Consider the following 14,075-nt stretch of genomic DNA (forward strand, 5'->3'; position numbering starts at 1 on the left):
CCTGGATCCTGGTCACCCTTCTACAAGCCTGCTCATTCAAGACTTCGACAGTCACCTGCATCATCCTGGGCCAGAAAGAGTGTTCGCAGAGATACGACGCTCATACTGGATCCTGCAAGGTCAGGAAGCCGTACGTCGCTATCAGCGCACATGCAAAGACTGTAGACGCATGAAGGCAAGACCTGCTGTTCCCACGACGGAAGACGAGCCACCTGCTCGTCTGCGTCTCTTCAAGCCAGCCCTCTTCTCGACAGGAATGGACTGCTTCGGGCCATTCCAAGTCAAGGTGGGAAGGTGCACAGAGAAGAGGTGGGGGATCATTTTTAAGTGTCTCCTGAACACCCTTGACAGGGGGGGGATTCACTCCTTCACTGGTGTCATCAATCTTGCGGTGTGCCACTTTTTCCGCATTTGAAACTGAACTGGCACTTTTTTGTCTTCCTAACATCCGCGCAGGATAGTGTAAATTCATTGAGTCATCCCTTCCTCTGATAAATGCACGATCCAGATGAATCATTAGAAAATGACAATTTTAATTATGATGATTCAGCTTAGCCGCGTTTACGCCTAACACTTTAGCACAGTACAGTTCGATAAATCAAATTGGGATAAACGATAGCTGTGTAAAAGCTATGTAACAACACAAACAAAAACAATTCACTCCGATGTAATTGATGATGAATCCCATTATCTATTTAAGTATTATATTGTGATGTTTTCCTCTAATATCAACATTACCATGATACGGCACAGCAATCCATATCATCATGATGTTTTCCAACACTATGTCAGTGCTTTCCAGTGCTGTCAACAGTTTCACAATTTGGGAGGATAATCGAATTTTTCATATTTTCCAACTCTCAAAGGTGTCACAATATGGCGACCTTATTGATTTTTTTTCATGATGTTTTCCAATGCTCTCTATGGTATCAGCAGAGAGAGAGAGATTGTATCAGGATATGGTGTGATAATCGGTGACATCACAATAGTTTCCAATGCTTTCAACATTATCTAATGTACTGTGATAATCTACAATATTGCAGTCCTTTTCATCCATCGATCCATCCATTTTCTGAGCCGCTTCTCCTCATTAGGGTCACGGGACTGCTGGAGCCTATCCCAGCTATCATCGGGCAAGAGGCGGGGTACACCCTGAACTGGTTGCCAGCCAATCGCAGGGCACAGAAAAACAAACAACCATTCCCACTCACATTCACACCTACGGGCAATTTAGAGTCTCCAATTAATGCATGTTTTGAACCTCGGACCTCAGAACTGTGAGGCGGACCCACCGTGCCGCCCCTTTCTATTATGTTTAATATTATATTCAATAGATTTAAAATGTAATACATATTTTATATATATGGTGTTGGAATGTAATTTCATTAAATTTATTAAGATTATGGTAAATTATCTATTTAATTACCTCCAGCAACATCCATCCATCCATCGATCCATCCATTTTCTGAGCCGCTTGTCCTCACTAGGGTCGCGGGCATGCTGGAGCCTATCCCAGCTAAAACCCACGCAGGCACGGGGAGAACATGCAAACTCCACACAGGCGGGGCCGGGGATTGAACCCGGGTCCTCAGAACTGTGAGCTAGACGCTCTATCTAACTAGTCGGCCGCCGTTCCGCCCAGTCCTTTTCAATGTTATCTATTGAAATCAAAGTCACCTACATTCTGTTTATTAATGGGCATGGGTCCTTGAGATTTGTTTTTGCTTTTTTGTTATGGTAGACATGTCCACCTAATTTCGTATCAGTCAGTAAAAATTGGTGTCGGGCTAATTGTTTTTCAACTTGTTGTTTTTCAAAGTTGAAAGTTATCCAATAAAGTGAAGTGGATGCGTCAATGCTGAGTGATGCTATGGTTGCTGATGCACTGTGTGTGCGCGTGCATGTGCGTACGCTTGTGTGTATGCGTTGTCAACTGTTTTAACTGGATGTTTTTGCCCCAAGGCAGGAAACTGCCATTAAATACATGGGAGAAAATAGACAGAAAAACAGTTTTGAACATTTAGCTGCAGGTTAATCATCTTATTTTATTTCTATTTATTTTTCAGATTCTTGAGTGTTGACCCACTCAGAACTTTAAACTTTAATTAATGTTACTGGCAACATTTTAACATTCCTAACCTGAAGTTGACTGCTAGTTCATGATCACAGTCTTCTCCAACACGATCAGGATATAGACCGATAATTGATACCATCCCGATACTTTCCAGTGGTATCATAATGTGGTGTTATAATCAATATCCTCACATTATTTTCCAGTGGCATCACAATACGGTGCGTTAATTGATATATCACGATATTTTCTCTGTGTGTCCCAGCAGGAGTCCAGGAAGCAGGAATGGACGGCCATCATCCCCAACTCTCAGCTCATTGTCATCCCCTACCCACACAATCAGCCCAGCAGGTATATACACACTCACACATACCCCCCTGCCCCTCCATGGGATGCTCAGGGTCCTTGTTGCCATGGACACTGTCGGCGCCGCCGCTTCGCGACAACACTCTTTAAGTTAGCAGCGCAGATTTTCTGGTGTTGTGTAAACACACTTACACAGCACACACGCAAACACAGCATGTGATCCCATGGTGTGTGTCTGTGTGGTGTGTAGTGTCCCAATTGGCAGTACATATGGCAACACACAAGCGCACACATGGATGCCGTGAGCTGTATACCTAAATGATCTTCCAGCACCAGATGGTTACTTGAGATCACAATATTTTCTGATGCTTTTGAGAATATCACAGTAGAGCGTGATAAACAAGATCATCCCAATCTTTTCCAACATTAGGTTAAATTTATTCAGTTGACCATTTGCATTTTCACTGTACAGGGCCGTGTGTGCTTAGACTTGCGTGGCTTAATCTTTCAGATTATATATACTGGCAGGATCAACCAGGTAGCCTTCGGGGCCTGCCGGCGGAGCAAGCCAGGCTGGGCCGCCAGTCCGTGACGCTTTGTGACGGGTCCCCACCAATGTGTTTAAGTTGGCATATGTGCTCACTGTAATCTGTCATGTACTGTATAATGCTTTTTTTTTTTTCCAAAATAATAATTAAAAGTTGATAGAGTGCATTATACATTGGTATAAGGAAAGTGAAACAATTCTTTCACATTGTGTAATTGTATACCAGTACCTAGGGGTTGTAAAAAAGGTGTACTTTCATTCCAATATGATATATAGTCTTATTTTACAAATGTATATATATTATGGTAACATTTTCACCTGCTCACCTGAGAATCATGATGTCCTTGCAGGCGTGCGGGCATACTGATATAAAATCCAAAATATTGGGGATTTCGTTCTGATATATTATATATATATATATATATATATATATATCATATACACATACATTTTGTGACATTAAGGAACATGAAGCTTTTTTTACATTAAAGGTGAACTGTCCCGACACGGGTGGTTAAAAATAAAATAAAAAATTAGTGCATCCACATAAAACATAATTATTTCTTTGAAAACCCTAATAAAATATGGATAATACTGGGATCTTTTGAGCATAGGGATAAGAGCAAATTGATGGTGCACATTCTAAATGCGTAGAAGGGTTTTCCCTGATTTTTGGGATCAATTTAGAGCGTGCACATTATGTTCTAGAGCATATTATAAATGAAAATTTACAGTATTCATTGATTGTAGGTCACAGTAACTATTCAGTTTTGAAGGTGAGCCTCCTCACATGATTTTACATCATGTGGGATACTATTGTTTTCATATATACACTGCTATTCCCAGTAGTTGTATTTGATTGACAGTTAACAGTTGAGCAGGCCATAGTTTCAGTACATTCAACGGACACACCCTCAGCATTTGACAGCAGCGACACGGCTTGAGTTTTGCAAGATTTTGAAGCCGCATAATAGATTTTTTTGTTTTCTTTTAATCATTCAAATTTGGCAGGGTGGTGAATTTACTAGGCTTATTTATTATACATTATATATTATAATATTTTAAGTACCTCCACTCTGCTGGCATGACTCGGACCCAGAGAGTACAAGTACAGATGTACAATATTGGTACGGATATTGGTATCGGATCAGTACATCGCTGTCATGAACGGAACAAAGGACAAGACCCAAAATGCACGACTCCAATTCAAATGGACAGTTTCAATAAGAGAGGTTTAATAAACGGGCTGAGGTCGGTACACAGGCAGGCAATCCGAAAAGGCAACAGTATCCAAAAAACGTGAGGCAAAAAGGCAAGGTCAATAATCAGAACAGGGTCTAGGCTTACTATGAGGCGGTGACGTGGAAACAAGGAATGCTGGAACGTGACAACAAGGTACAACGAACTGGCGACCAGAAAGAATGAGACACGCGATTAAATGCAAGGGGTAATTAGGGTAAACGAGGCACAGGTGGGGAAGATGCTCTCAGGAGCAGGTGTGTACGAGACAGGGGGAAGACAACAACCAGAACACACACCCATGACAATCCCTCTCATCAATGGAAGTACTGTATCAGTATTTTTCTTTCGAACAAAGAGGCAATAAAGGGTGAATTTGTTCTATATTGCTTTTTAACCAAATTTTTATTTCTTGTCATTATGGGGTGTCGTGTGAGAATTTTAAGGGGGAAAATGAGTTCAATCCATTTTGGAGTAAGGCCGTCATCTAACAAAATGTGTAAAAGGTAAAGGGGAGGGTGACAAACCTATTTTGGTACCCTACACTCATTTTGACACTAACAACTTTAAAACAAATCTAATGAATCATAATGATGTCTTTTCTTTTCTTTCTTTTTTTGTGTGCAGTTGGAGCGCCAAACTGTACCTGACACCCAGTAACAGTGTGCTGCTGACCGCCATCGCCCTCATTGGCGTGTGCGTCTTCATACTTGTCATCATCGGCATCCTCCACTGGCAGGAGAAGGTCGGCACACTTGCAGACACACACACACACTGAGCTAATATCCCACAGTCAGACCCTGGAGGACGTTGTGCTGTAATTGGCATCTTCCGTCCTTTCAGCATGGCGGATCTACTCTTTGATTACTCTCATAAATACACCCCCGGGGAAGCCTCCGCCACCACTTATTTTCCCGCCTTTCCCGCTTACTCCGCGACGGTCGCGCTACTGCATCACGCATACACGAGAACATGCAACTTTTAGGTTGTTCTTGTGCGTTTCCACTATCTTTGCGGCACACTGCGCGAATGCCGACTGCTGAGATCGGTCGTCACTGGCATCCTTGCCCAGCCATCGGCCACATGTGTGCGCATGTGAGCATGTTTAAAAATGTGGCCCTGCGATTTTTGTTTTTTATGGCAAGTCATCAAACTTCACCCACATCCAGAGGCAAAAACTTTGCATTTTAACGTTGTCATTTGGTTGCAATCTAACAAAATCACCAGGACACTTTTTTTTCTTGAAGGACCCGAGGAAACAGGCCACTTTGAACAAAAATGGCAGGCAGGACGTCCTGTCTCTTTTTGAACATGGGTTCTTGTGACCTTTTTTTTAATGTATTCATGATAGACATCGCTACTACATTCAGTGTTGCTAAGTGAAACTGTCTGGGAGTTGAATTTTCAAGCTTTGACATTGTGAAGTTTGTTTTCATATTTTATAGCGAGTTAGCAAACTTTGCCGCCATGCTCCACCCACCCACAATGACGAAAACTCAAATCCCTCACAATTTACTGCCACCCTTGTGTCGAGTAGTTACAATTTGGCGGCAATCGAACAAAATCTCGAGGAGAGGTTTGTCTTTAATGGACCCCTGAAAATGTGCAAAATGGACCCTAAAGTGGTTGTTTCAAACCGAAATGGCACACTTCCTATGTCTATTTGGACATGGGTCCTTGAGACTTTTTTGTGCATGTACTTATGATCAAAACTGCTACTGAATTGATAAATGAAATTGGCTTCAGGGGCTGGACTTTTTCAAGCGCTTTGACGAGCAAAGACTTCGTGGAGTTACAGGTTTTGTGTTTAAAGGCGAGTAATAAAATTCCGCCACCATGCTCCACCCACACATAACTTCAAAAACTGAGATTCTTTGCATTCTCCACCTCACCATCGACAACTCCACTCTGTCACCCTCCCCTCACTGCCACAAGCTTGCTATCATCTTCCCCAGCAACCTGTCCTTCAACCAACACCTCAGTCACATTTCCAGAACAGCGTTCTTTCATCTGAAAAACATATCTTGCCTCCGCCCCTCACTGTCTTTCACTGCTGCCAAAACCCTGATTCATGCCTTCATCACTTCCCGTCTTGACTACTGCAACAGGATCCTTTATGGCACAACCTGCAATCTCCTCAATAAACTCCAGCTCATCCAGAACTTCGCCGCCTGCCACCTCACTCGCACCTGTTCCCGCGACCACATCACCCCTGTCCTCCAAAACCTCCACTGGGTACCCATTCCCCAAAGTATTCAATTCAAACTCCTCCTCCTTACCCATAAAGCCCTCCACAACCAGACCTCTCCTACCTGACAGACTCAACCACTGCACTCCTGCATGCAGCCTCTGCTCTTCCACCGCAAGCCTTCTCTTAATACCACCAACAAAACACAAAACCTGCTTCGCGGTCGCCGCCCCTCCCATCATTTAAATCACTCATCGAAACGCACATGTTCCGCTCTGCTTTCATCACCAAGCCATTTGTGTTTTTAATTATTAACGACTTATGTTGCCTGTTTGCGAGCTGTATTAAAGGTATGTGAACATTACCTCAAGCTTTCATTGAAGAATGGACAGTCCAAAATGTCCTCCGAAGCACCCAGGGACGACACCACATCTCTGGGCTGCTCCATGTACTGTAACATCATTGCTAATCTTATTAGCATGTCTGGCTTTTCTTATCACCGTATGCTAGCTCTTAGGTTATCAGACATTCGTTTTTTTTATTATTTGTTTTACGTGACAGTTTTACACTAAACTATAGCTGGGAGTGACAATTAGGGAGATTATAATAATTATTTGGCCAATGTTTTGCAAGGTTACACTATTCACAGTGGGATTGTGATTGGTAGAATGATACGTGCAGTGCATGTTGGATACCCGAAGTTCTTTTGTTCCCTTCATCACCAAGACCTTTGCAGTGTGACTATTCCTCATGCGCGCATCGCGATGACGATGATCAAACAATACACCGCGCAGCCTTAGTATACATGTTCGCAGCAATCACAGAAAATCTCTTGGATGTGTTCATCTTCAATTGACCACTGAAAATGGCCAAAATGAACCCTAAATTGGCTGCTTTGAACCAAAATGGCAGATTTCCCTTGCCTTTTCAGGAATGACTTCTTAAGACTTTGTGAGTCAACTCATGATAGATAATGCTACTACATGTCATGCTGCTATAGTGAAAAAGGCTTTTGGGCTAAATTTTCAAGACATTTAGTCAAGCGTTGACCTTGCTGAGTTGACTTAGGGTTTGTTTTGTGGCAAGTCATCAAACTTCAGCGCCACGGTCCAATCACACACAGTGGCAAATATTCAAATGTTCTGCAGTTTAGCTTCACCCATGAAAATTTGGTGTTAATGAGACAAAATCTCTAGGACAAGTTTGTCTTTGAAGGACCCCTGGAAATGGCCAGAATGACTCTAAAATGGTCACTTCAAACCGAAATGGCAGACTTACTGTCTGTTCAAGTATGGCTTTTTTGTTGGTCTATTGATGATTGACAGTGCTGCTAAATTACATGATGCTGTGTCTGGCTTCTGTCGCTGTCTTTTCAAAAACTGTTGCTTTTGGTAGTGCCTTACTTAAGGTCAGGACCAGAAGGCTGACTGGCATTTAGCATTTGGCTGTGTTTACTTGCTGGCATTTGCTCTCCTAACAACAAAGTAAGGTGGATGACAGGCGTTAAGCCCATTGCTAACTTAGCACTGCAAACATCCATATGGCGCAAAGCAGAAGAATATTTAAGGAGGCCAATCAATCACTGCAAAGGAAGCGTCTTCCCACCTGAGGCGCAGCATCCGACTTAATTAATCCACATCAGAAACAACGGCATCATTAAAAACATCGGATGGACACAAATCAATGCGCCGCTGCTTAATGATTCGGGTGCCCTGGCTGACGGATGCCGTCCCCGAGATGCCCGATTAGTGCGTCCACGTCGATGTGCCTGGCCAAAGCAAAAAAAAAACTCCCAGCCTTTCCTCTTTACTGCTGCCAAAATGAAAAAACAAAGAGGCAGGATCAGCAGTCAATACTTGGCAAGATGAATGAACTACTGATATGTAGAGAGAAAAAAAACCAAAAGATGTGACAGGGTGACAAATTATGCATCATCTTTCGGTTGAAACCAACCCTTTGTATGATGGCAAAATAAAGAATCCTGTTAATCTGGTCCAGTGGTCCAATCTGGGAAATTGTTTAGCAGTGGTTGAAAAGGTAGATAAAAACACAAGGAAAATACGCAGCGTGCGTGCGTGAATTTTCAATAGGACGTCAGCTGTCACTTTAAAGAAACTCGACAGCGAAGTGAGAAATTGCTGCTGTCGGCGAAAACCTTTTTGGCCAGGATTATTATTTTTAGCTTGTCAAGTGAAATGGGGGGGGGGGGGGGGGGTTTGCAAGTTAGAGTATGCGACGGGTTGAAGGAAGTCTTTGATTGTGACCTCACATTGTCTTGTTGTCGTTCTGATCATTTTTTTCTTGTTTTTGTGTACTTCAGAAAGCAGACGAGCGGGAGAAGAGGCAGGAAGCTCACCGCTTCCATTTTGATGCCATGTGACCAGTCAGCGTTGCATCGTGGCTGGACGCCCCCAACCCCATTACCTGGCCCTCTTTAACCTTCCCCCATTACCTGCACACTTTATCTACTACCTTTAACTGACCCTGTTACCTGCCCCCTCTATCCGTTACTATTTACCTGCCTCCCTTTACCCGTCACCCACCCCGTTTACTGGACCACCTTACATGTTACCTATCGCCCTTAACCCTTTACCTGTCCCCTTTTAGCTACCCGTCTTTACCTCCCCCTCCTTTATGTGTTACCTTCACAATCACACTCTCACTCCTAAGCGCCGTTTGTTTATGTAAGAAAAAAAACATATTGTGGCTCATTTTCTTATCTGGAAATTATTCATGGTCTAAAATTGCTCACATTTTATTGCTGACTGCTGTGTTATTATCCTGTTTTGGCAAAATAGCTGCCGTGGTAGCGTGCAGTGTCATTGTCCAACTCCAATCCATTTGTGGTCGAATGTCAAGTTTTTTTTCCTGCCTTCCATGTTGCCGAAACTTTGTCTTAAGTCGTTTTAATTCATCGTCTAATGAACTCATTCTTGTCTTTTTGAAGCTACTGTGGGTCCACTGCGACTGTTGGTTAACATGTTTTGGGATTTGCACTTTTTTTAAAACAGTCATGCGTGTAATTTATTATTTTACGCCGCAGCAACTCGATGTGAGTAATAAAAGTTATTGACTGTGTGTTGTGTTTGTGTGCTCTATGCTTCAGCCTGAAAAAGACACCCCAGGCTTCAGTCTAGTTGCACCCCCCAAGGTCTTTTCTTGAATTGATCTGGGTGCAGCAGCGAAATGAAACAGCTTTTTATTTTGCCGAGAAGACCCCCACCCCCCTTTCTCTCCCTGCAGCCTGCAGCATAAAACATGCAGAGAGAGAGAGAGAGAGAGAGAGACATGAGTGTGAGATTGTAAGTATTTTTATTCTCACATCAACGCCATGCAGTCTTACAGTGATGTGCTAGTCGCTGTGTATGTAGAGGGGATGGTGCACTTTACGTACGCATGGCAGAACACAACTGGAAGTCCTCCCACTTTCAAGATAATAGCATGGATATCACACCTCACTTAATCAGTCTTCATCAATGAAATTATTGCAGCTAACCTCAATCTTGTGTTCAGTAGTTAATGGGAACATCCATCCATTTTCCTTACCGCTTAGCCTCACTAGGGTTGTGCGCTGCTGCAGCCTATCCCAGCTATCTTCGGGCGATAGGCGGGGTACACCCTGAACCGGTCGCCAGCCAATCGCAGGGCACATATAAACAAACAACCATTCGCACTAACATTGACACCGACGGGGAATTTATAGTCTTCATTCTACCTACTACCTTCTTCATTCTTTTCTTTTCATTCTTTTTGGGATGTGGGAGGAAACCGGAATGCCCGGAGAAAACCCACCCAGGCACGGGGAGAACATGCAAACTCCACACAGGCGGGGCCAGGATTTGAACCACGGTCCCCAAAACTGTGAGGCAGATTTGCTAACCAGTCGTTCACCGTGCCGGCTTAATGGGAACATATTATGTAAATTTACTTTTTAATAGCTTGTACAACCCCAATTCCAATGAAGTTGGGACGTTGTGTTAAACAAATAAAAACAGAATACAATGATTTACAAATCATGTTCAACGTATATTTAATTGAATACACTACAAAGACAAGATATTTAATGTTCAAACTGATCAACTTTATTGTTTTTAGAAAATAATCATTAACTGGCTACAACACGTTCCAAAAAAGCTGGGACAGGTTCATGTTTCCCACTGTGTTACATCACCTTTTCTTTTAACAACATTCAATAAACGTTTGGGAACTGAGGACACTAATTGTTGAAGCTTTGTAGGTGGAATTCTTTCCCATTTCTTGCTTGATGTACAGCTTCTGCTGTTCAACAGTCCGGGGTCTCCGTTGTCGTATTTTACGCTTCATAATGCACCACGCATTTTCAATGGGAGAATGCCCGCACTCTTTTACTATGAAGCCCCGCTGTTGTAACACATGCAGAATGTGGTTTGGCATTGTCTTGCTGAACTAAGCAGGGGCGTCCATGAAAAAGACGTTGCTTGGATGGCAGCATATGTTTATCCAAAACCTGTATGTACTAACCAGTCGGCCACCGTGCCGCCCTCTTTGTAGTGTATTCAATTAAATATAGGTTGAACATGATTTGAAAATCATTGTATTCTGTTTTTATTTATGTTTAACACAACATCCCAACTTCATTGGAATTGGTGTTGTATGTAAAAATTAAGGGTCTGAAGTGCTTTCCCACCTATCAAATGTAAAATTGAATGACCAAGTCAATCTTTAAGTGTTGGAAAATTTCAAAAAAACTGTGCCTGTAAACTGTCCAGAATCTTTTCAAAATGTAATATAACAGTGGCGCTAATTTACATAATAACCACCTGCACCCCAAGTTTCTCTCCCCATCTATGACCTGATCAGCCAGATAAGAAAGATTCAGATCCTCTTCCAAGTCTAAAACACTATCATGAATAAAACATGGGTGTGACGCCCCTGCTATCTTGTAAAAAACAAAAGGTAAGCAGAGCTGCATTGAGTCTTTGATGGAGAAAAAATGACAATTTTGTTACTATTCTAATAAGTTATGTGTATGTCAAATAGTTTATTGTTATGATACTTTTTATGTATTAATGAAATGGTAGTTTTTAATTAAAACAATTGATAAAATGTTCATTTAAAAAATATATATGTATGTACAAATTATTTTAACATTAATTTTCATTATCTGTTATAAAAAATGTAGTCGTGAAATGATATTTAATAAAATAATGAACAAAATCATAATGACGGCTGATTTCACTTAACTGTTTTATTATCTAAAAAAATAAAAAAAAGATTCTGTGATTGGCTGGCAACCAGTTCAGGGTGTACCCCGCCTCCTGCCCGATGACAGCTGGGATAGGCGCCAGCACGCCCGCGACTCTTGTGAGGAGAAGCGAGTCAGAAAATGGATGGATGGATGAATAAAAAATTTTTTTACCAATTTTAGACATTTTAAATAGATGCAAAGAAATGACAGGACTATTGATCATGTAAATGCTCAATGGACCAGTTAAAGAACAAAGTGGGCTTTATTTAATGTTTTTTAAAATGTATCCTATTTAATGAATAACAAGAGGAGGATGACCCTTCCGTGAAATACGGTGCCATATTTTGCCATTTTAATTCATTCACTGCCATTGACGGCTGTTGAATTCAAATATCCATATTAACATGGAGGACTGGCAGTGTTAACATTCATTGTTGCCTCAGAGCAAAGAGAGTCCGTGACTGTGATGAGTGATACTATAATGCTCTGTTTGTATGTGTTGCTGCTGCGTGTCTGTTAAAGTCGCAATTGGAAGTTTTATAAGTACCATAACGTCTATGTAGGTTTCCCTTGGCCCATCTATGGCATTTAGCATTATATGTTAACATTTACAGAGCGTATTTTTGCTTAACAAAATTACATGGTTTGGTTGAACATATTGCATTTTAATACAATATTTGCATTTTTATACAATATTCAGTTCTCTTGTTTGTTTAATGTGACAGTTTTATAGTGAACTTAAACTTGGAGTGACAAACAAACAGCTTGAAGAAGCACACTGTACATCTTAATGGGAGAAGTGTGAGCGAGAGTCTTCTTTTTGCTTCCTCAAAGTGATGTTATAGAAGGCCATTTCTTGACAGAGAGAAAGTGAGACCATAAAGTGTTTTAATACGTTTAAATGTGTTTATAAGGTCTCTCTATAATATTTACCTCGTGTGGGTCTTAACGTATCCCGTGATAAACCGGGGTTCACTGTAAAGCACAGATTGTTAATGACATATAAACACACATACTGTACAGTACAATTTCATATTAAAAAGTGTAAGTGTCTTGACTTATACTGTACGTTGAAAATGTGACTTTCTTCTGTATTTTGAAATACCACTTCTTTTAACTGTGGCTCTTCCTGTGTAAGATTTCCTGGTTCATTGTGATCGCTTTTGGTGTTTCGTTTGAAAGGCGGCAACCGGAAGAGGGTCGCCATCCATGCGGTCCGCCTGACGACGCCGGTGACGACTAACGGCTTGATGTCAGCAACGCCCGCCGGCGGCTTTAAATGCGGGCGCAGCTCCTCCTCAGTGCGCCCACGGACTTGGGAGCGGAGCGGACACCTCCTCCTCCTCCTCATCCTCCCCTTCCCCTTCCTTTCGTGTCCGTCTATGTTTTTAGAATCTCTCGCTGTCTCTTTGGAAACCTGCTTGGAGCGTCTCACTTGGGTTTGAGTCGCAGTCGGAAGCCGATGACCGGGCTGAGATGCTGAGGAGCTCCTCCGGACTTTCCACGGCGCACCCGAGCTGAGGAGGAGCCGCCGGTGCGTGATGGATGGATGCCCCCATGTCGAGCTTTACTAGGCGCTCCTATGAAGATTGACGAGGCGGGAGGATTCTAGTTTGAAAAGACGAACGTCTTTGCAGAGGAAATCATGCACAGAGGTGAGACTCTCTTTGTAATGATTATTATTTGATTATCAAATAATTACCACTAAAACTTTATCGGAAATAATTAGCTCCATATTCTAAAGAAGCAACAGTCTTCTCCAGAGCAGACTCCAATGGGAAATCTCCTGGAATGAGCCACGAACTCATGTTGCGTGCGTGTTCGGAGGCGTGTGTGCGTGCGGTGGACGAGCATCCTCTCGCTTTGTGTTCCAGCGTCGTCAATATAAATGCACCCCACGGAGCTGTTAGGGAGGGGGTGGGGGGGGGGGGGGGTTAAGCGAGATTTCCTGCGTCAAATCACCAATCTTTGTACACGGTACTAATGCATACATTCAAACGCTTCAAAATGAGAGCCAGGTCAGAGAGCGTACGTACATGCATGCATGCGCTCTGGTCTCATTAAAATGCTGCCCGCTTCACTCAAGCGCCACAACCGGCGGAGCGAGCGCACTTCCATTGTAGGACGCAGCGCGGCCGGACAAAGGAGTCGTGTCAGCGGCGAGCTTCCCTGGGCTTCAACCGCTCTCGGAGACCCGCGTCTCCAACGACTTCAAGCAAATATATTTCCACTATCCGACGGTGTCGCGTCAGCGGCGTGTGCTTCACCGGCTTTCATCGGTCTCACACACACACACACACACACACACACACACACACACACCTGGGTGTCCCCAAAAATATGGACGGATGGATTTACGGACAGATGGCTGGATGGATAGATAGAACGACGGATAGACAGAGTGATAGATTGATGGAGAAGAAGAAGAAGAGTGTGGTTCATTTGAAGGTTCATTGGTCCAAATACCTGCGATTGGCTGGCAACCACTTCAGGGTGT

At 42.7% G+C, this 14,075-nt stretch overlaps 2 protein-coding genes across 3 annotated transcripts in view; both read left to right on the plus strand.

The window, feature by feature from the left end:
* The window catches only part of itfg1 (integrin alpha FG-GAP repeat containing 1), a 250,490-nt gene extending 241,061 nt beyond the window's left edge, over positions 1–9,429 (plus strand). The window contains exons 16-18 of one of the 2 annotated variants that reach the window (XM_061670006.1): positions 2,337–2,422; positions 4,791–4,908; positions 8,672–9,429. In XM_061670006.1, coding sequence (XP_061525990.1) covers positions 2,337–2,422; positions 4,791–4,908; positions 8,672–8,731 — 264 coding nt within the window. In that variant the 3' untranslated portion in view covers positions 8,732–9,429. The remainder of the gene's footprint in view (positions 1–2,336; positions 2,423–4,790; positions 4,909–8,671) is intronic. The other variant, XM_061670010.1, reaches the window with a different exon arrangement.
* Positions 9,430–9,495: 66 nt separating this feature from the next.
* Positions 9,496–14,075, plus strand: part of LOC133398618 (neuropilin and tolloid-like protein 2) — a 31,404-nt gene continuing 26,824 nt past the window's right edge. The window contains exons 1-2 of the mRNA XM_061670004.1: positions 9,496–9,653; positions 12,761–13,233. Coding sequence (XP_061525988.1) covers positions 13,224–13,233 — 10 coding nt within the window. The 5' untranslated portion in view covers positions 9,496–9,653; positions 12,761–13,223. The remainder of the gene's footprint in view (positions 9,654–12,760; positions 13,234–14,075) is intronic.

The sequence above is a fragment of the Phycodurus eques genome, chromosome 2, assembly GCF_024500275.1.
Source record: "Phycodurus eques isolate BA_2022a chromosome 2, UOR_Pequ_1.1, whole genome shotgun sequence".
In the NCBI taxonomy this organism is placed as follows: domain Eukaryota; kingdom Metazoa; phylum Chordata; class Actinopteri; order Syngnathiformes; family Syngnathidae; genus Phycodurus; species Phycodurus eques.